Source organism: Propithecus coquereli, unplaced genomic scaffold (genome assembly GCF_000956105.1).
Source record: "Propithecus coquereli isolate 6110/MARCELLA unplaced genomic scaffold, Pcoq_1.0 Scaffold137, whole genome shotgun sequence".
Lineage (NCBI taxonomy): Eukaryota > Metazoa > Chordata > Mammalia > Primates > Indriidae > Propithecus > Propithecus coquereli.
In genome coordinates, this window is record NW_012137969.1 from 2483941 (window position 1) to 2507130 (window position 23190).

At 40.6% G+C, this 23190-nt stretch overlaps 1 protein-coding gene across 1 annotated transcript in view; it reads left to right on the top strand.

Annotated features, from left to right (window-relative positions):
- Positions 1-4838: 4838 nt before the first annotated feature.
- The window catches only part of CCZ1 (CCZ1 vacuolar protein trafficking and biogenesis associated homolog (S. cerevisiae)), a 28861-nt gene continuing 10509 nt past the window's right edge, over positions 4839-23190 (top strand). The window contains exons 1-11 of the mRNA XM_012639072.1: positions 4839-5050; positions 6026-6123; positions 6213-6306; positions 6592-6669; positions 7062-7109; positions 7980-8063; positions 9172-9347; positions 14870-14951; positions 16760-16821; positions 17120-17231; positions 23154-23187. Coding sequence (XP_012494526.1) covers positions 4934-5050; positions 6026-6123; positions 6213-6306; positions 6592-6669; positions 7062-7109; positions 7980-8063; positions 9172-9347; positions 14870-14951; positions 16760-16821; positions 17120-17231; positions 23154-23187 — 985 coding nt within the window. The 5' untranslated portion in view covers positions 4839-4933. The remainder of the gene's footprint in view (positions 5051-6025; positions 6124-6212; positions 6307-6591; positions 6670-7061; positions 7110-7979; positions 8064-9171; positions 9348-14869; positions 14952-16759; positions 16822-17119; positions 17232-23153; positions 23188-23190) is intronic.

Below are 23190 nucleotides of genomic sequence, written 5' to 3' on the forward strand. Positions count from 1 at the left end.
AAGAATGAAACTGTCTAATTTGTTATTTTTCTCAGTTTATATTTTGTAAAAATATTAAAAATATTAGCATTTCCAAATCTTTGATGTTAAGTATGATTTGAAAACAAAAATGTTTTTAAAAAGTACCTGAGGTTAGTCACAAATTTCCTATTCAATATGTATCTTACGGAAAAAAAAAAAATGAAAGGATATACAGCAAAATTTTAACAGTAGTTGTCTCTAGCTGGGAGGATTTCAGAATAGTGAGAGAAGATTAGAGTCTTTCTAAAAAGTAAAGCATAGGCATGGTGTAGTGGCTCATGCCTGTAATCCTAGCATTCTGGGAGGCTGAGGCAGGAGGATTGCTTGAGGCCAGGAGTTCGAGAGTGAGACCCTATCTCTACAAAAAATTAGTCAGGTGTTGTGGCACTCACTTGTAGTCCCAGCTACCCGGGAGGCTGAGGAAGGATCCCTTGAGCCCAGGAGTTTGAGACCAGCCTGGGCAGCATAGTGAGACCCTGCCTCTTAAAGGGAAAAAAAAGTGAAGCATGGTAACTAGGGAAAATGAAGAACAGAGATGTAGCATTTACCCAATTATTGTCACTAAGCCAAATTAGCAACAAATTCTGATTTTAAGAAACAATCTGGAAAAGGGATTGGCAAGCATGTCAATTTTATTTTAATATTTGCCTTCTTTATTTTTACCTATCTCAAGAGAGCTTGTCCTCAGTGCTGGAATGATGTATTTTGACTTTGAAATGAAGGCCTAGATTGCAACATAGGTTACAGAGCTGAAGAACTGGTGTCCTGTTATTTTTCTTCATTGCTTATAAAATAAGGCTGCAACAGTGGCTTTCATTTTGACTATTTATACTTAATTCCAGTGTTGACTTATAGTTTGGTAGAGTAGTTCATAATTTAGTGGGATGTGATCTCAAAGCCAGCTTTGTGAATGTGCTTAATTGTTGAGACTGATAAGAATTATTAAAATACTTCAAACATTATATAGTATTCTGCTTCAGCACATGAAATATTATACGATTTTTAAATATATAGGTTTCCAAAGTAGTTTTTTTCCAGTTCATAAGCAAACTGGATGTAGCAAAACAAACAGTAAAGATGGGAAAAAGTTGACTATTTGTACAGGTTTACAAGCTACATAGCTAATTCTCTGTGATGACCACAGTTTAATTTTGTGTAATGAGTACTCAGGAATCCAATTTCAAGCAAAAACCTATCTTATATCTCTTCTGCTAACGTTAAGGTATGGTATTACTTTGCAAACACTTAAGAAGACAGATGAAATTGGAATCACCAGGTTAGCTTCCACCTGGCCTGTAAATTTATTCACCGGAAGGATTACATTTACATAATGTCTTCACTGGTTTCAAAAAGTCAACTTTGTTTTTCTGTAGCGGGGGTAGGTTTTGACATTATTTTCCTGGGGGTTCTACAATGACTGTAAATGGATTCGCACCTTAAATTATTTTTAAATCATAAAGTATTTCAAACATACAGATGGGACTACAGAGCAATATAACAAACACCTGTGTACCTGCTGGCTGGCTTTAACAAAACTTGGCATTACTTGCATGGTGGTTTCGTAGTATGTCAACTCACTTAGGTTGCAGGTATCCAGGTAGGGTGGGCCACAGGACATTTTGCCTGAGATTTGGAGGGTGGCGTAAGTGGCAGTCACAGTATTTTACCGTTGGGAGGTCCACTGGGGTGGCCACTACCTGCTGGGTCACCTCCTTGCTGTGGGATCCTCCCCAAATCCAGGTGTGTGTTTTTCTCTGTGACAAAGGACACCAGCTTTTCCTGGAGGACCCCCTCATTATCAGAGTTGGAGGTAGTGAGAGACCAACATGGGTTCCTGTCTGTCCTCAACAGGTCTCGTTTGTCTCCACTCTCCCCGACTGTACATCCACCTCTTGCTGATTTCCTGCTCTGCAGACGTCTTTCAGCATCGGATATGAAGGCAATAGCCTTCCTGAGGCTGTTTACCCGGCTCTCACAAGTGCATCATACCTGCGATCCTTTACATGTATTACACGACTACGTAATTGATTAATACCTGCAATGAATGTCTAAAAATTATATTATTACATGTAATATACATATATAAAATATATTTTTTCTAGTGGTCCTGCCTCTCCAATTAAAACCCTGACACACAGAATTTGTTTCTTTTGTTTATTTTTGAATAAAAGAATCGTACATTTTTTAAAGATCCTTTACAGGTGATTACAAGAGGAGACAAAGAACAATTTTAACTGCAGGAGAAAGATGTACCCTCACGAGGAAAGTCACCTCTAAATGAAACAGAGTGTCTGGGCTCTAAATCAACAGAGAAAAGATTGGTTACTCGACTCATTGATCTGATATTTCTGCCAACAGAACAGGATGAAGTACCCCTCGTATAGATGGTCTTGGAGATGTATATCAAACCCAAACCTCTACCTAGCATCTTTTTCTTGGAGCTCAGCACTGAGCTGAGAGAACTTACTAGAATGTTGGATCAGCCTGTGGCCTGAACTCTGTCTATACTACAACGCAGTAGCCAAAACTCTGCAGGAGAAAAGTCTGTCTCTGATATCTGTTTCTCCATCCTCCATTTCCTGCCTTCTTAATTCATTCATTCTACACACTGATTGTGTCCTTTGAGGCAGGCGCTGTGTTAGACGATGGGAATGAGCAGATGACTAAAACAGAGTCCTACCATTAAGAAGCTTGCTTTTCTTGTTAGGAAGGAGAGAGAAGTACATGACAACTTGTCCAGAACCACCCACTCTAGAATTGTGACTTTCTACTTGGAACTGTGCTCCCTTTCCACCACAAAAACATGCCTTTCCCACAGCTCAATCTCTTGGAATTTTGAGTTCACAAACTCTTTGTGCAAAAAAAGAAATCTAAATTTTATTTCCATAACTGAACTTTATTTGAATTCCCATTGTGCATAATTACACCCTGCAATTCAGCCTCCTCTTCTGCTTTCGTTCCCAAGGTTGAGGGGTGGGAGCTAGCATGCCAAGGCCCCGGATGGGAAAGGAGTATGCTCAGTCCATACAGTGACCACTGAGTCATCCTCATTCCTCTACTCTCCTGGTCTCAAGGGCCACAGCTACCTCCTCCTCATCCTGACCTTGAAGCCTCTCAGTTCTGGCTTTCTCTAAATTACTACTGTGCACAAGTAAATAATTGCACTGCTTCCTGCACCAAGTAGGTGCTTCCTTGGCTTTGGAAACTTAAAAGCATTTTCTTCAGTTTCTGGATGTTTTGTTTTGTTTTTGTATCATCTCTCTAACAGCTAATGCAAATAATGGTGTATTGGGGGTAGGCAAAGTGTACGAGGACACAGAGGTGTCCTGGGAGAAAGGAATACTATACAAAGTTAATCTCACGTATTTATCTAGTACTTTGTACTTTACAAAGGACTCTCGTTTGTATCATCTACTGTAGTATTTGTAACAACCTTGTGAGGCCCATATTAATTTCATTTTATAAAGAGGAAATTGAGATTAAATGAAGTTAAGTGATTGGCCAAAGGCCATACAATTGGTAAACAGCAAACCCAAAACTCAAATGCAGGTTTTCCAACCTAAGCCTTGGGCTCCATACTCTTCCAAAAGCATTTGCTCTGAGACAGAGGAAATAATTTTTTGACCTCGAGTTTTCAAACCATGTTCCCTAGAGTCCCAAAGTTCTGTGTCTGTGATTTAGGGTCCCCAAAAGACATGGAGATGGTGGATAGCTTCTGGAAAAGTCTAGAGGAAGGTACTCTTAAGCCTCAGTCTACCACCAGAGCCCTCATTCGACCATGGTACTTCTGTGTTTGTTTTATGTAAGTCCCCATAAAACTTCTGGGGGAACAAAGGATACGTGTTGAGGTGGAGGGAGTTCTGCTGACTTAACTTCTGAAAATTATTGCTTTAATGCCAAAACATGTATTTCTAATGGAAGAATTTCATACAGTAGAGCAAGCTAGTTAGGAATGTCAAGAGCAAAGAATGGTAGCAACCACTTTGTCGAATAATGATTAAGTGCCAGCACTGGATGTACATTCATAGTCTCATTTAAACCTTTAAAGTGAAATTCCCACTAGGCAGGAATTTATAATTGGTATTTTTACAAATAAGAGATAGAGACTGGAGAGAGGCTAGGTGATTGGTCCAACATCTCGGACTTCGTGGGTGAAGGATATGTACCCAGATCTCCAAATTCCAACGCATCGCCTCCCTAAACGTGAAGGTCTATTCAAACAGGTTGGATAAGAGAGATGGTTCTGTTTCTAAACTTAAATCTGTGACAGACGAGGCCTCCTAAACCAAGCCCTTGAGTTCGGCCAAGCGGTCTGCTGCAACGCGACTCCAAGGCAAGGGAACCCCAGGCCGGGAGTGGGCACCCCAGGGAGAAGGCCAGGTATGGTCCCGCATCCCTCCACCGCACACGCCTCCAGTACTGCGCCGGGGGAATGGGGTCAAGTGCAATCTCCGTCGCTGTGGTTGATCCAGCGGACACCAGAGGTCTCTCCAACAGGACTCTGTAGATGAGGTAAATGGGCCAATCGCCCGGATGAATGCACGTCCGCCCTAAACGTGTTTCTTTCCAAGCAGGGGCTTCGTTTGCGCATTCACACACTCCCTTCTACAAAAGAACTGTGCCCGTTCCGTTTTTCTAGAAACTCGCAGCCAAGTCAGAAATCCGAGAGCCAACAAAATACATTACACCTTCACCTGAACTCCCCTATGTAAGAAACACCGCAGCTCAAGACACAGAAAGCAAAGAGCCCACCCGGGCGCCCCACAACGGTACACTGCGCTGCTGGTATTTCTTCCGGGCCGGCGGCGAGCGCTTCCGGGGCAGTGGTGAGCGAGACGGAAGTGCGGTCTCCTAGCGGCTGCTGTCTCTGGGCGGGCCGAGGGAGGCTCCCGAGGTGGGGGGCCGGGCCGGGATGGCAGCGGCGGCCGGGGCAGGAGCCGGGGCTTGGGCGGCACAGGAGAAGCAGTTCCCGCCGGCGTTGCTGAGCTTCTTCATCTACAACCCGCGCTTCGGGCCGCGGGAGGGAGAGGTACGCGGAGGGGGCCGCGCGCGGGTGTCAGCCGGCGGCCGAGGACGGCCCGGGGGCGGGGGCGCGGCCGGCTGGCGTCTGTCTCGGGAGCCGCCGGGTGCGCCGGCGAGGGGAGCGGCCCTGTCATTCTGTCCACCTCGAGTGGCTTTTCCCGAGCCTGTTTTGTGCCAGGTATGCGTCCGGTCCAGGGGGTGCGGCGGGACTCAGCAACGCAGGCAGGGTATGTTTCAGGTCCTGGATCGATGCCTGTCTATTGCACAAAGCTTCGTCAGGTTAATCACTGTACACAGGTCGAGCTTCTGTGCGCTTTACGTCAGTTCTGGGGAATGAAAATTCAACATGGCTTTGTTACTGGAAGTTCCCCACTAGAAGCGTGGCGCCAGAGCGGTGGACTGTAGCCCTAAAATAACGCAAGTTTGGAGCACCGTCGGAAAGTTTTTCTTTCCGGATTAGGGAATAAATAAATTCCAAGAGATTTTGTTTGTTTTGTTTTGTTTTTCTAAGGTGGGGACGGTGACTTTCGCAAAGGACGTCCGGAGCTATGTTTTGTTGCCGGCAAATCACAGTCGTTTTAAAGACTGTCAGTCCAAATGTCTGTGAACCAGCTGGATTTAATTTGTGGGCAGCTGTGGGTGGATGCACGTGGGCACACCCTTATTTCTTACAAGCGTTGGTGTATTACAAATTAGCATGAGGAAAGAAATCAAGAGATCGAGTTTTCATAAAAATTATCTGGTGTTGCCTCAGATGAAATGTGACTTTGCCTTATGTGAAATTATGTGAAATTGGCTTTCAGACTGGTAGGCGGTATTTACACAATGATGAGATAATTCCTGTTTTTCTAAAAACAGTTTTGGTTTTGTTTTATCGTCTGTGTGTTTGACACGAGAGGTCGACGTTCAACTTAGCATTTTCAACAGCTAAGATGAAGAAATGTTTATACTAATGTTGTGCTTCTGTTTCTTCATACTTTAGGAGGAAAATAAAATTTTGTTTTATCATCCAAATGAAGTAGAAAAGAATGAAAAAATTAGAAATGTTGGATTATGTGAAGCTATTGTACAATTTACCAGGTAATGCCTTTAAATATGCCTTTATAGAGCTCAGTGAATTCTTAAAACTTTAGAGAGTTGTCATAAACATATTTTTTTAACCTTTGTAGGACCTTTAGCCCATCAAAACCTGCAAAATCTTTACATACACAGAAGAATAGACAGTTCTTCAATGAACCAGAAGAAAATTTCTGGATGGTCATGGTATTTACATACAGAGTATATCTTTCTGAAGTTGAATGATAAAGTTACGGGTGGTTTTTACTGTTAGTAATTTAGGAAAGTCCTCTGGCTGTTGCATCGAAGTAAAAATTACAATAAAGTTGGTTGCAATTTTAAAGTCAAATTCCTATTTGGTTGTGTGTTTGTTCTTGGGGCCGTTTTAAGAAGTGTTTCTGGTGTTATAGCATATTCAGATTTTTTAAATTAAGGCAAAATAACGCATCATAACAAATTCAATATGTAATTTCAGTTTATCAAAATTTGTAGGTTGTTCGGAATCCTATAATCGAAAAGCAAAGTAAAGATGGAAAACCAATCGTTGAATACCAAGAGGAGGAGTTGTTGGTAATGTGTCATTTTTTTACTTCATATTTTTAGAATGAGAATGTATTACTGAATATGTTGAGAGATTTAAACTAGATGGCTTTGTAGAAGTTTTTTAGGGGACGTTACAGAGTTTTATATTTATCATTTATATAAACATAGTCTTTTAAAACTATATGTGCCCCCTGTCTCACACCTTCTGATGATCTATGTTTAAAGCCCTCCTAAAATTAGGCTTAATGGTTCATAAATGTGAATCTAAATACCTCTTATTTTCAGCACACAACTATTGTGGGACCAAGTTTATAAGCATTATATTGCTTTGCTATGAATTAATGTAACTTTGGTATACGCAGTTGACATTCTTTTCCCCATGAGTTGAGATCTATACTATATTTTCATGTTGTTTGTAGGACAAGGTTTATAGTTCAGTACTACAACAGTGCTACAGCATGTACAAGGTAAGCATGACATTCTTTTTGAACTGAGAGCCTAACCAGTTACACCTATTTACAAGCTAAGAGGTTGTTTAAAAATAATTCTTTAAAAGACTGTAAAGTTGACTATGTATCTGTTTTAGGAGGGAAAATAATGGAGCCTTTGAAATAGGTAATGAGGTTTATGTATACATTTTTTTTTTCCTTCCTGAGACAGAGTCTCTGTTGGCCGGGCTAGAATGCAGTGGCATCAGCTTTGCTCACAGCAACCTCAAACTCCTGGGCTCAAGCAATCCTCTTGCCTCAGCCTCCTAAGTAGCTGGGACTACAGGCGTGCACCACCATGCCTGGCTAATTTTTTCTATTTTTAGCAGAGATGGGGGTCTCACTCTTGCTCAGGCTGGTCTTGAACTCCTGAGCTCAAGTGATCCTCTTGCCTTGGCCTCCCAGAGTACCTGGCCTTATGCATACATTTATTCAATTGAACCCCCTTCTCTGCTCTCAGCCTTATGTCCCCATTGGTGAATAAGTGAGTCCACATTTTTAAGGAACATACAGACTATAGATATTTTTATGATTTAAAAAGTTTGGTGATGAGTGTTGACAAAATGTTTTAAATTAAAAAAAAGTTTGGTGATATTGTTTATGAAAAAGTGAAACTTAGGTGTGAGTTGAAATTTTTTAAAAAGTCTAAGACAATTTGGTTTCATAAAATGACAGCATCACTTAATAGTGTATTAATTTCTTTGTAACTTATAACTCAAGCTTTCTCATGTAAATATTTTCTACATTTAAAAGGAATGGGGGGGATTTGATAATTAATCTAGAAGGAAAAAGAAGAACTTATTATACTGAGAAATTGATTTTTTTTCCTGCAATCTTTAACACCATTAGCTTTTTAATGGTACATTTTTGAAAGCCATGGAAGATGGAGGTGTCAAGCTTCTAAAAGAAAGATTAGAGAAATTCTTCCATCGGGTAAGTATTTTGAATTTTATTTATGACTTCAGTAGATTTCAAACAGATGTTCAGAGAAATACAGATGCAGACAAGTTTGTCTTTTATTTACAAAAAACCCAGAACTTAAAAGGGTTAAAAGACCTGAGATGGACTGCAGCAAAGCCAGAACAGTGAGGAAACTCATTAGGTTTGCACACTTGAAGTACAGCATCCTGCATTTGCCTGGAGCTCCTTAGAGCACCTTGGTGACATCTTTTGTCTCCATCCTTGTTCTACCTGCATCTTCCTGTATGTGCTTACTCAGAAGTAATCTTTGTGTGGTAGATTAGTTGATTGGCAAAATTTTGACTGTTATCGGAGTTGTTCGTTCTTATGGATTGGTTCTGTTCATTAAACAGCCATAATCTATATTGACTCAAAAGTTTTTGATTGTGACACAGACTTTATCATATTAGTGGTTATTAGTGTGATTTGTCCCAAGTGATAATGTCCCTAAATAGTTGTTGTGTCTTTTATTGTAATTGAATTTTGCATACTCACCCTGCCTTTCTATCAAATTCCATTTATGAATTCAACTTTTCCCTCTAAAACACCTTTGATAGCTATTTTTGAACTTTTTTATGAATTTCTTTCTTTCTTGTTGGTTTCTTCACTTTAATGACCATAATTATTCACTCTCATACTGTCCTGATTTCTCTTCTTATCCTCATTATTCTTCTACCCACCTTCAGTGGCTACAACTATTGTCCTGACTACATATCCTTTAGATGTGATTTTAGTATAAGATAGCACTGTCTCTCTAGGGTATTATTGCTTGGATCCCTCATGGGGTTAATCTAATGTGAGGAGCATTACTATAAGTAATTAAATACTTCAAAGAGATAAAGCACAATACTGAATAAACATTAACTAGATATGTTTGAACTTTATATCTTGAAGTGGGTACTGATTTCAAACCCAGTTACCCATGGTTCACCCATAGTCTTCTCATTGTGCTATTTGCCGTTGTGTACTTCTACCATGAGTATTAGTCTGACCTGACATAAGAGTAATTATTTTCATTTGTCAAAGAGTGCTATATTCAATGTACTATTAGTAAATTTTATGCCTTATTTTTTTCCTACAGTATTTGCAAACGTTGCATTTGCAGTCATGCGACCTACTTGACATTTTTGGTGGAATCAGCTTCTTCCCATTGGATAAAATGACTTATTTGAAAATCCAGTCCTTTATTAATAGAATGGAGGAAAGCCTGAATATAGTCAAATACACTGCATTTCTCTATAATGATCAGCTCATCTGGTAGGTACACCCTGAGGTGTGGCACGTAAAAGAAGAAAGTCTTAAGATAATAAAAACAGGCCCGGCCCGGTGGCTCATGCCTATAATCCTAGCACTGTGGGAGGCCGAGGCAGGTGGATCGCTCAAGGTCAGGAGTTCCAGACCAGCCTGAGCAAGAGCGAGACCCCGTCTCTACTAAAAAACAGAAAGAAATGATCTGGACAACTAAAAAATATATATATATATAAAAATTAGCCGGGCGTGGTGGCACATGCCTGTAATCCCAGCTACTCGGGAGGCTGAGGCAGAAGGATCACTTGAGCCCAGGAGTTTGAGGTTGCTGTGAGCTAGGCTGATGCCATGGCACTCTAGCCCGGGCAACAGAGCAAGACTCTGTCTCAAAAAAAAAAAAAAAAAAAAGATAATAAAAACAGCAGGGACTGGATTGATAGCAGGTTGTCAAAAAGGAACTAACAGCAGGGAAGATGGGTAGGAAGGATCTTTGTAGATAGTGTCAAAATAAAACAGATTGTTTAAACCAGAACTAGGGTAATTTCATTTAAGATTACCAAGCAGGGGAGTTTAAAATTGGATCCATGAAAGGTGGAGACAATCTTTCCATCAGTAAAGTTTAGGAATCCTATTTTTATTTTGGTATTTTTCCAAAAACATCTTCAAAGAAATGATAAAGTAAATGTGGAAAGCATAATTTTTTATACTTTCTTTTAAAGAAGCTAGATTTTTAAAAATATCTAAGAAGTGAAAAGTGTTATATAAATCAGGAAATTACCCACTGTCATCAAAGTATGTTTGTGTCTTGTAGTAGGAAAAAAAATGATTTCTTTGAAGAAAATGTTGCTTTAGAAGGAAAGAAAACATTACTGTTGTCAACTACTAAGACTAAACTCTTGGGAAAACCACGTGAGTGAGCATAGGACTGTTGAGTGGACGTGAGCTCAGAGAGTTCTGTGGCAACCCACGTTGTTCACTCGTGGCCCTGAGTGGGCTGAGATGAGCCACTGAGGAGCGGCAGGGAGCAGCCAGCTGGACGCCCTCCAACAACTACTCCAGGGCCCTCAAGTTTTATGGTTGTGTTGACTCTAGCTCACTGTCTTAATATAGGGGTGTGGCCATATTTTAGTACTAAAAACTGAGTTCAGCTAATAGAAAAGGCAAAACTAGTTCCACTGAAACCCATTCCCTCCCCTGCCAAAATCTCAAAGCCCCATTTTAGGAAGAGAAGCAGAATACTGTCATCTAAAGAAATGTGAAATCCATTTAGTAAACAGCTTGGTGGGTTTCCATGCGAACTTCATTATCTCCTAGGAAGACAGCATAACAAATTTCAGATGAGAACTCATCTACTTTTTAATTTAACAAATTGTTAGGCAACTTTATGCTGTGTTAGCTGACCCTGCTCTAGTTGTTTTGTGTGACATTCACTCTGTGTTAGCAAAATAAAACTACAGAGTGAAATGCTGGTGTGCAAGTGGGGAGGTGGAAGGACAGTTGTGCTTCTACAGCGGCAGGTCTGTGGAGGGTGGTCCCTTCCGGAGGTGAAAATTACAGGAGGCGCTTGCAAGGTTACGCCCATCCACAGCCATAGGGAGCGAAAGCTTGATGGGCCAGAATCCAGCAGCAGTGGCCTGTGGCCTCATCCGCAGTTTCAGAGAAGGGTAGCTCAGACTCTGATCTCTGGGACACAGCACAAGCCCTGACACTGGTGTGAACTCTTCCTCCTCAGTGAAGAAGGGTAAAGGCCTGGAGCAAGAAAGTCCCCTTGGAGATCAGCTTGTGCTGGGAGATGCTGGAGCCAGAGTGACCAGCAGGGTTGGGCCTTGGAAGCCTGGACTCCACTCTCTGTTGCCCAGCTCTAGGGGATCATGTTGCCATCATCATCTTTGGGAATAGCATCCTCTGGAGTTGAGCAGTGCGTAGCCCTGGTGGCTGCACAGAGCTGCTCTGTGGTCCCCTCTACTCTACTGATGGGGAAAGGTTGGTCCCAGGAAGTAGCAACAAGAAGGATCTTGAAGGAAAATGGCACATTTTGACAGACAATTGCGTGTTCCAAATTTTTGTTTAACAAAAAAGAATTTTATATCTTATGAGCAGAGTATGTATTTATTGCATACTATATTGTTTTGAAATTACCTGATTGAGAATAGAAACATCTGTGCCAACATGTCACTGGGACCTAGCACATGGTAGGTGCTCAGTAAATGTTGGTGGTTGGCTCGAGGCAAATGATTGGTAGAAGATATTGTATAGTTCTGTTTGGACTAAGCATTTAATAGATAGATTTGAATTTTGTGTTAGACTATGCTAGGGTTAGATATTTACTACTATTGGTGGTGGTGGGATGTCAGTTGGGTTTATTGTCTGGAGTTTGGCATATTTAAAAGAAATTTTTCTCTCTTCCTTTTTTTTTTTTTTTTTTTTTTTTTTAACTGAAATGGGGGTCTTATTATGTTGCCCAGACTGGTCTTGAACTCTTGATCTCAAGGGATCCTTCCACCTCGCCTCCTGAGTGGCCAGGTCCATCGGCACATGCCAGTGTACCTGGCTAGAAATTTTTCTTTTTAGTGTATTGATATACTTTTTAGGAATTAATACTTTTATGAATAAATGTCTTAGCTGTTTCTTAAATTACTCAAAGTTGACCATATTCTTTTCTCTTGCTAGATTATTTTACATTCAGTACCTTGATGGTAACATAGTCTATTTTAGACTAAACTAATCCTAACATGAAGGATTCTGGAATGAATAATAGCCACCTTATTCTTGGTGGTGCTTCTGCTAAAAGAAGTTCTCAAATAACTCGGTGTCTCTACCCAGACAGAGTTGGGGTGATAGGTGAAAGTCCATTCAGCGTTGAGGTAAAAACAGCACAAAGTTAATACAAAGCAAAAAGAAAAATCAGGTTGACAGAGTAGTACCATCTTATGCACACGAAAGAATTGGTTGAGATTTAAGCTAAAGAAAATATTTGGGGGTTTTTTAAGAGAAAATAGTCATATCAAATAACTGTATTTGAGAGACTTGGAGAACAATCTGCACGTCTGAGCATGAGTGACTGATTTCCTGTTTGATATGAACCATTGATGGAGTCCTGAATTATCTGGGCCTCTCCGTGCCGGGCTTTGTTTGCCTTGTGTGTTTATTTGTGATATGGAAAAAGCTCTTTTTTTTTTTAACTTTTTATTTTGAGATCATTGACAATTTACATGCAGTAATAAGAAATTTTCCTCAGTGGTAACATGTTGCATAACTATAATATGATACTGCTGTATTTATTTTTGTAATCAGAGGGCCCAGGAATGGGGGTGACAAACCGGAGAGAGACCTGCCATGGTCAAAACTAATGGAGACATTACAAGGAGAGACCTGTCCACGTGCACAGTGGAAACCTGCCAACTTGGTGTTCTGTGCTCTGAACAGCCAGCTGCAAATTCACTTAATTTTTTTTCTCTTCTAATTTCCCAAAACCAACACCAAAGTATTAATGTCTAGCGATCTTAAGTGAAATAATAGAAAGCCCTAAGCACAGTGCACACAGCAAGCAGTTCATAAATGTTGTCTTCCATTTTCTTCTGTAGGCTGTTTCCTATTCATGTCCTCTGATCTAGGACAGCCCTGAACATAATGCAAGCCATGTGTATCATTTTAAATTTTCTAGTAACCACTTTAAAGAGACTAGTGCGATTAATTTTAATAATATGTATTAACCCAGTGTATCTAAAATATTATGTGAACAGGTAAACAATATTTAAAAATTAATAAGCTGTTCTTTTTGTGCTAAGTCTTTAAAATCCAGTGTGTATTTTACACTCATTTTGACCAGTCACATTTCACATGCTCAATAGCCGGATGTGCCTAGTAGCTGCTGGTATTAGAAGTGCAGCTTATGAAGAGGAGTCGCCCAGCGCATAAGTTCTTTATATGCTGTCCTCTTCCTGTTGTCTCCCCCTCCTCCCCGACCCTGCTCTGCAGGACTTCTTGTTTATGTTTTAAAAGGAAAACAACATTTAGAACAGGTTTTGGTTTGGTTTCCCCTTTCTTTTCTTTTCTCTCAATTATTTGTACAAAAGAAAGAAGTTGGTCACTTTCCATACGTGTGATTCAGAAATTCAGTCTGCCTAGTTGGCTGCATACTTCTGGACTTGCTGTTGACATAAGACAAGTATTAAAGGTTTTTAGCCCCTTCTTCTCATTTGACCTTACCTTTCTTTGCACCTGGGACTTCTCTGTCTACTTGGCAGAAAACAAAACACACACCAAAAAAAATTGCTTTCCTGCTTTAGAAGAGTGTAGGGCTCCCATATAGTTTTAGTTGTGGACAAGACTCATGAAAATCAAACCTTGAAAGAAGAAAGAATGTTGGAAGAGGAAAAGGTAAAACACGAAAGTGGAAGAGCCTGGGGAAGTGGGCAGCAATTTATAAGTTTTTCTAACATATGACCTCACTGGGAAAGAAAGAGAGAGACTCTGGAATATGGTATAAAGGCCTGGTTTATGTAAAGTTAGATTTTCTTCCAGGATATTTCAATTTGTTTTGAATAGAAAAACCCAAGATGTAGCCTCACTGTTTATTTACTTTCCTAAAAAACTGATGTCAAAGAGTCTGATGCCTGCTAATTTTTCAGTGCCTTTTCCACGTGTTCCATATTCCTGTCTCATTTCGGGTTAGATGGTTTGTCTGATAGCTTGCTTCCTTCCCTTCCCCCTTTTTGTCTACACTGAGATCTAGAGAATTAGAATCCACATACATTTCTGAGACCTAGGATTGCATTCCCTGTCTGCAGCATACCAGTATTTTTCCAGAGGGCTGGGGAGAGAATGCAGCATTGCTGTATAAGCCAGGAAGAGAAGAGACATCTGTTCCCAAAATGGAGCAGTGTGGTTATTATCTTAAGGCCTCCAAATAATCCTACATGGAATTCAACCAGAAAATCAGATCCATTGTGATTTTTTATTTAAAATGGCATATAAAACACAAGATTGCATGGTAGTAGCCTTTTTTTTTTTTTATTCCAGGGTTTTTGAGGGTACAAACATTATAGTTACACTTTGTGTCTTTACCTCACCCAAATGCAGATTAAAGGCATGCCCTTCCCTCCCTTTAGTGCTCCCCATGTCCTTTAGTTGTAGATTTGCCCCCATCCCCCTAATCCTTACAGAGTATTTCTGCCATGTGATCAACCTAGTGTTGATCAGTTAGTACCAATTTGATGGTGAGTACAAATGGATCCCGTTCTTCTGCTCTTGTGGCGCCGCACTTTGGATAATGGGCTTAAGTTTAATCCAGGAAAGTATAAGAGGTGCTAGATCACTGTCATTTCTTACAATTGAGTAATACTCCATTGTAAACAGCCTTTTACAAGTCATGATACCGGAACTCAGATTTAACTCACTCCCTTCTTGAATTTCCCAAAGAGTGGTCTTGATACAATGTAAAAGAAAAACAGATGAGCTCCATCACAGAGCAGTGGAAAGACAGGAGACCAATTCCAAACTTTTGACATAGTGCTTTTCTGATGTTTCAGGAGTGGATTAGAACAAGATGACATGAGAATTTTATACAAATACCTCACCACCTCTCTTTTTCCAAGGCACATCGAACCTGAGGTATGATTGGGTACTAGATACACACACTCACACATTTGAGGGCACAGGGAAGAGGGTGGAATAAGATGGTGGTACACGGGACATTTCTGATCTATATTTTTGTTAATAGTTTGATATTTGTTTAGTTGCGTACCATTTAGTAGCACAGAAAACCACATGCCAGCTCTCCCAGTTTGTTGGGTTCAAATGTGGTAGCAAAGATATACTTTCTAGAGGAGTGATTCGTTGGGTAGAAGAAAAACTGGTTTTTAGGTACGGTTCCGGGAACTTTGAAAATGCCAGCATCTTTGACAAAATAATGGTTAATCCTATATAGTCTTTTCATCTATAAACATGAGATCTAATTTTGAGTAGATGTTATTAGTGTATTGCCTGACCAGATTTTCCACTCATACTTAACTTCCCAATTTTCTGCAGAGAACTTTAAATAGTGCTGTAGTGTTGTTCCCTGCAAAGTGTCCTTTTGTAGCGTTAGTTAGGTTGGAAATGAAAAGTGTTCATGGTCCATAAAAATCATCTTGGCTCAAGTGCACGCATGCACTCGCTCTCTTCACCTGTGCTCTCTCTCCCTCCCTCCCTCTCTTCCCTCCCTCTTCCTCTCTGTTTTTAAAGGCCATGATTTAAAACAACAGGAAAAATCTCTGATAAGAAACTGAAAGGAGGTTTTGTGAAGGACTTAGTCCTGTACTTAGTTCTTTTCTGGGCAGTTTGAATTCAGTGGCTTACGTTTCTGGAGTGCTTGCTACATACCAGACACCGTAGCAGTGCCCAGCATACACATGTTACCTCATGACATCTCACAACAGCCATAAGAGTTGGGTCCTCTATCTCCATCTACAGATGGATGGTTGGGAGGCTTCAGTGCCTTCCCCAGGGTCACCCAGCTAGGAAGTGGCAGAGCCTGGATTCGATCTCAGGGTCTGCTCGACACTGAAGCACCTGCTTATGTGTATGTGCCCTTAAGGATCGCTTCAGGAGGCTTTTCAGCCTGTGTTGGTGCCACAAATGAAAACTCTATTTGATACTTTATTATATGCAAAGAGCGAGGTTTATAAAATAGGAAGCCGCAAATACAGCATGGCAATGTAAACGGGTGCACGAAGTCTCTTGCAATGCAAACTGCATATCTGAGAGTTGGGCTATACATTCTTACCACTGGATTTGCTGTGTTTTTTGAATCTTTTAAAGTTTCATGCTAAAACTTTAGACCAGAACAGTGTCAAACAATTTTAGAAGAATAACAAGTTTTAGCTAACATGACAATTGGATTTGGATTTTTTTCATTTCCTATGCTTGTTGAAATAGTATATTTTCAGCAAAATAAACTAGGAACATATTACAGATATAAATCTTTGAGGAGGTGCGGTGTCGTGGCAGAAAGGCAGGGACTTTGACATCAGACTGGCCTGCTGCATAGGAGCCGTAGGCATTGGTGAACTTCACTTTCTGCATCTAGAAAATGGAAAGAATACATTCCTCATGGGGTGACACAAGATGAAATTAAGTTATTTATGCCATTGTCTAGCATGTGTGAACCACATGGGAAATTTCAGTTACTGTTATAAAAGAAACTAAATCGGTCTATGAAATTTAGGGTAGGATATAGTTATATTATGACAGTTATGGATAAAATCAGTAAGTTCTTTATATACTCCTCTAATCCACTCTCTCTTTTTTGGTGAGGAGGAATATGGGAAATCGATCCAGAAAAATGGTACAGAAGCAGCCAGTAGATATGAATATTGCTTGTCAAAGCTTTGAAAGTAAACAGTCTAATAAGTTGTTCTCAATATTAAATTTATTTGCAGTTGGCAGGAAGGGATTCTCCAATAAGGGCAGAAATGCCAGGAAATCTTCAACACTATGGAAGGTAGGACTTTGTTATTTGATTTAAGATGTTGGGCTTTATTATCTTTTTTGGTAAAGATAGTATTAAATTGTGAACATTGAATTACCTTTGTGCTGTTTTATTAGCAGTAATTCACAGAGGAAATTGTTCTTTCCAGTGAATTAAAACTTACCTTATCATATTCTGCTTTGGTGTTTTCCAAATAGCATCTAAAGCATCAAAAAAATTCATATATATTAACTAGGAATGTATTCTGTTTATAAATTCCTGTTTATAATTTACCTAATTGAATCGAGTCATGTCTGTGCTTACTTTTAAGATTTCTTACTGGACCTTTGAACCTTAATGATCCAGAAGCAAAATGCAGATTCCCCAAAATTTTTGTAAATACAGATGACAGTTATGAAGAGCTCCATTTAATTGTTTATAAGGTAACAACTGTTTTTCCCTCCAGTGTTACAGATTAATACTGAAGTAGATCTTTCTTGCATGTGTACATGAGTACGTATGCAAACCTCTTAAATGTTTCTTGGAAAAGATGTTGGAAGTTCTAATTATTGTAAAACTCAAAATGGGTGCTCTTCTGGAGTAGTGAGTGTATTTTCCTCCTGTTTTATACAATTTTGTTATTAGTGAAAGGATAACTGTCTAAGGCTGTGGTTCACACACATTTGAAGTCCTGCATGCTCACAAATCAAAGGCTGTCAGAGGCTGATGCTGCCTGTGAAATGCCTCCTGGATGTGGGCCGTGACAGCACGTCAGTGAATTCTGCTTTTGCTCTGATTTTAAAGCTGTGGACTTGCTAATTCTATAAGGATAGTTTAGTTTCTGTCAGGATATTATCTTGTAAGGTTATGTTCTTATGTTAGGTTGAGTTTTTTAATTAAAGGCAGTTTTTGTTTCAAGAAAGAAGACTGAGCACACATTTGTCTTCTTTCCTGCCTAAGACTGCAATGAAGTTTTAATTCATAAAAACTTAGGAGCGATGCCGTAGGAGAACAGGAAGGAAGTGGACATCGGAGGATGAGGGAGTCCTGCAGCTGTCTGGAAGCTGGAAGGGTGGTGAGAGCGGCGCCTGATAGAGGAGACTGGAGGAGGCGCTGGCCTAGAGTACGAGTGGAACGATGTGCTAAGGCAAGAGCTTCCCTGCGCTGCAGAAACCCAGAAAAGCTCCTGATTGGAGGTGGTCACCCGAGGAGTCAGGAGTGGCAGTGGGCTTGGAAGGGCAGGGAGTGAGAGAAGTGCTGTATGAAACCAGTCAGCCACCGCTGCCCCATTCTTGACAGACAGGCCCATGGCTCAGCACCTAACCCCGGGTCAAAACTGAGGCTCTGTTTAAAGAAAGTATCCAACCTTTGTGGAAAGGAAAAGGAAAGAAAGTAGACAATCTGGAGAGACCTAGAGTAGCTCGCAGGGGTATCTGCCCCTGAGAATAAGGGCCTCTTCACTGTGGCGTTTCTGTCTGCCCAGCGAAACTGCAACCCACATCCTACACTCAGTGACGCCTCCGTCCCTGGTCAGCCTTGCCTTCCCTCCTTCTTAAATATGACTGGAAAAGCAAAACCATGGGCCCTGAAATGAAAATGATCCTGGAAACAGGAAATTTTAAAAGTTAGTATCCAGTAATTAGAGAAGTTGGATCTATAAAATTGAAATAGGATGATATGAAAGAGTCTAGGTTGTTAAACTTGAAGTCAGGTTAATTGAAAATATCATTTTAAGTTTTGTTTTTTTTTTTTGGAGACAGAGTCTCACTCTGTTGCCCAGGATAGAGTACAGTGACAACATCATAGCTCACTGCAACCTCAAACTCCTGGGCTCCAGCAATCCTCCTGCCTCAGCTCTCAAGTAGCTGGGACTACAGATGCGCGCCACCATGCCCAGCTAATTTTTCTATTTTTTGTAGAGATGCGGTCTCGTTATGTTGCTCAGGCCAGTCTTGAACTCCTGGCCAAAAGTAATCCTCCAGCCTCAGACTCCCAAAGTGCTATGATTACAGGTGTGAGAGCCACTGTGCCCGGCCTAAAATATTTTTTATTGTGGTGAAACATATATACTATAAAATTTGCCATTTTAACCCTTTTAAGTGTACATGTCAGTGTACATTTCGGTGGCATTAACTATACTCACAATGTTGTGCAACCATGACCACTGTCTTATTTTCAAAAAATTTTCGTCACCATAAACAAAAACTCTATACCCTTTAAGCAATAGCTCCTCATCCCCTCCCATATAGTATTTGACATAAATTCAGAAGACCCTCTGAATGTCTAGCACAACTAGCACAATGAATAAAAAAGACCCACACCTGGCCGGGCGCGGTGGCTCACGCCTGTAATCCTAACACTCTGGGAGGCCGAGGTGGGCGGATTGTTTGAGCTCAGGAGTTCGAGACCATCCTGAGCAAGAGCGAGACCCCTCCTCTACTAAAATTAGAAAGAAATTAACCGGCCAACTAAAAATATATAGAAAAAATTAGCCGGGCATAGTGGCACATGCCTGTAATCCCAGCTACTCGGGAGGCTGAGGCAGAAGGATCACTTGAGCCCAGGAGTTTGAGGTTGCTGTGAGCTAGGCTGACGCTACGGCACTCACTCTAGCCCGGGCAAAAGAGTGAGACTCTGTCTCAGGAAAAAAAAAAAAGACCCACACCTACACTCAATATTGGGCAATTTCAGAAATATGAAGCGAAGATCCTAAATGCTTTCAGAAGGAAAATCAGATCACCTGTAAAAGAACAAAACTATAATTGGCATTAGCAGTTTCATAGCCAGCGCCACATGTTAGGTGACAATGGGAGGGATACTTTCACGGTTCTAAGAGAAAATGATTTTCAGCATAGACTTCTTTGCCAAGCCAAGCTGTCAATCACAGGTGAGACAAAAGAAGCATTAAAGATGAAAAGTCTCAAAAAGGTTCCCCCCTGCATCCTTGCACAAGGATGTCCCTCAGCGGAGTGAGTAAACCACGAGAGAGCACACCTCAGAATGCATAACAGTGGTTCTAACCCTCGAGGAACAGTAAAGGGAGGTCTCAATATGTCAGAGCTCACCTCTGTAATGGAGCAGAGAAGGGAGGGAGAGAGTGACAGGGAGGGGGATTCCAGGGAGAAAACATGGAAAGATGGGGTCTGGAAATGAGCAAACTAAAATGAGGTATAATTCAGAGCAGCAATTGGAATAGTGGAAACGTGCAATTTGTCTTGCAAGCTGAAATCGTTCTCCTTGGAATGACTCGGGGTAGTGACTGAACTCTTCAGTGAACCCAGTGCAACATGTTGCTTAGTAGATTACCAGTTTTAGAGTCACCTGATAGATGTAATCTTAGGTGTGATGATGGGATTATGATTATGCAGAAGGGTCCTTATCTTTCTGTAACAGCTTTATTGAGATATAATGCACATACCATACAACTCATCCATTTGAAGTGTACAATTGAATGGCTTCCAGTTGCAAAGTTCAGGAATCCTGAAGACCACCTTCACTTCTGACACCAACTACTGGTTTGGGGGTCCCCCAGACCACTCAGTAGTTCACTAGAAGGACTGCAAGACTCAGAAAAGGCTTTATACAGAATGTTCCAAAACCCCTGAAGCTGAGGATAGTACAGAACTCTGTATATACTATGTTTGTTCCTATACATACATACCTATGATAACGTTTTATTTATAAATTAGGCACAGTAAGAGATTGATAACAATAACAATAAAATAGAACAATTACAACAATATACCGTAATAAAAGTTATGTGAATGTGGTCTCTCGCGATGAAACTGTGGAAACTGAAACCACAGGTTGGGGGGACTAGTGTACTCACAGTTGCAATTTATTATAGCTAAAGAGCACAGATGAAAATTAGCCCAGGGAAGAGGTGTGTGGGGCAGATAGCAGAGTCACCAGGCATGAGCTTCCAGTTGTCCTCTCGCAGTGGAGTCGTGTGGACAGCAGGGATGTGTGATGGTATATGTGGGGTGTTGCCATCCAGGGCAGCTCACCTGAGCCTCCATGGCCAGAGTATTTATTGGGGAATGGCCACGCAGACAGCTGACCAGCCATGTGGCTGGCCTCAGTGTCCAGCCCTCCAGCGGTCGAGCTGATGCATGGGTGTGGGGCTGTAAGGGCTGTTGTTGGCCTGTAGTTTTCTTGTGACGTCTTTATCTGGTTTTGGTATCAGGATAATGGTGGCCTCATAGAATGAGTTGGGAAGTGTCCCCTGTTCCCTCTGCTCCTGTTTCTTGGAAGACTTTGTGAGGGATTGGTGTTAACTTTTCTTAAAATATTTGGTAGAATTGACAGTAAAGCCATCTGCACCTGGGCTTTTCTTCGTGGGAAGTTTTTAAATTATTAGTTAATCTCTTGTTACAGGTCTATTTCAATTTCTGTTTCTTCTTGAGTCAGTTTCAGCAGTTTGTGTCAGTTTCATTTAAGTTATTCAATTTGTTGGCATAGTATTATATAGCCTTATACACTTTTTTTTTCCTGTAAAGTCAGTATTGATGTGTCCTCTTTCATTCCTGATTTTAATAATTTGAGTCTTCTCTCTTTTTTTCTTGGCCTGTAGTCTAGATAAAAGTTTTGAAATTTTGTTGATATTTTCAGAGAACCAACTTGTGGTTTCTTTTATTTCCTCTATTGTTGTTCCCTCTCTAATTTATTTCTGCTCTAATGTTTATTATTTCCTTCCTTCTTTTTGCTTTAGGTTTAGTTGGTCTTCCTTTTTTGCAGGATTTTAAGATGAAAGGTTAGGTTACTGATTTGAGATCTTTCTTCTTTTTAATATATGTGTTTACAGCCATAAAGTTCGTCACTGTTCATACTGAGATTTAGTAGATTTTCTTGAGTAAATATATCTCATTTGCTGTCTACCCTAAGGATAGCTTCCCTCTGGAAATTTAAATGGTGCTTTTTAATAATTTTCTTCAGTTATGGTCGTTTCCCTGGGGAGAGGGTCTGTGGAGCTTCCAAAACTCCTTATCTTTTACCGATACCTTCTGAAATGTGTATCGATTAAATTATAGGATGTCTGAGATTAATATGTGGATAGGGGAAATGGATAGGGCAGGATTGTCCACGAGTTGACAGTTTTTAAGAATGAGATAGTCCCTGGGGTTTAGTAACTATTCTGGATACTTTTTAAATATATTTGAAATTCCTTAAGTTTTTAAGTAGAGACTTAAAAGGTACATTAAAAAGATCAGCCTGTTCCCTCAGGGGGTCACACACTCAAATGCCCATGGAAATCTGCAGAGGTTAGACCTGAGGCTGGGTCAGGCTTCAGTAGTGACTGGTGCAGGCTCTGTCCCCGGGGGGCAGCCACCATGCAGTGCACGTGCAGTGGGCAGTGCCTGTGGGAATGCAGCTCCGGTGGTGCCAGATCTCCTGAGATTACAGGAGAGGCTGGAAATTGAGATTTTGGTATAAAACTAATTGGCAACTAAATCAAAATTATTTTACACACAAAACACATATTGGATGTAAGTTTTATGCTTGTGCCTGGTGGAAGGAGAAACAAGCCATTTGGAGTGTGAAGTGACCAGTGGAGGAAGTAGAATGGCTATAAAGGACAGGAGAGGAGGGGGAGGGCAGTTGCGAGGTCATACACTCATCGTGGGATGATAGAAAGTCGGTACATTGTCTAAAGGTGATAAGTTAAACAGTGGCATAACTCTGTTGTCTAAAAACAGTTTAAAGTGGTTTCCAGGGAGCAGGGCTCAGAGAAGGAATTCTGTTGCTTTTCCTCATAAGGCTTTATGTTCTATTTGACCTTTTTTAATGCTGTACATTACTTTGATAAATTTTAATTTTAAACATTTTTGGTTATTTTTGGTCTTGGTTGCAGTGGGTTACCACCACTTGCTAATGTTGTGACTGCAATTATTTGTTATAATTAAGTGAGACAAGATGACATCAGTTCGCTTCTTTTTAAGCTTGTGTTAATAAAAATTGTCAGATATACACAGAGTCTAGAATAATGAACCCCCAGGTACCCACCACACAGCTTAGTAAGATGCTAATCTTTCATCTGTCCCTCTACCTGTTGGAGTGTGTTTTGTTTACCAGAGCATTTTAAATCATCGTCATTTCACTCATGAATACTTCCATTTGCATCTGACTGATGAGGACATCTGTTGTAACATAATCACCAGGCCATCATCACAGCTAACAAGCAGTACGTCCCCAATGTCATCCAATTTCCAGTCTGTATCCAGGTTGCTCCACTTGACTAAAAAGTGTCCTTTTTACAGTTGGTTTGTGCAAATCAAGACTTAAACGAGGTCACTGCATTTGCTTATTATATTTAAGTCTCCTTTTTTGTACCGTTTTATAATCTTCAGTTTGTTTCCTCTTCCCAGGCCATGAGTGCGGCTGTGTGCTTTATGATCGATGGTA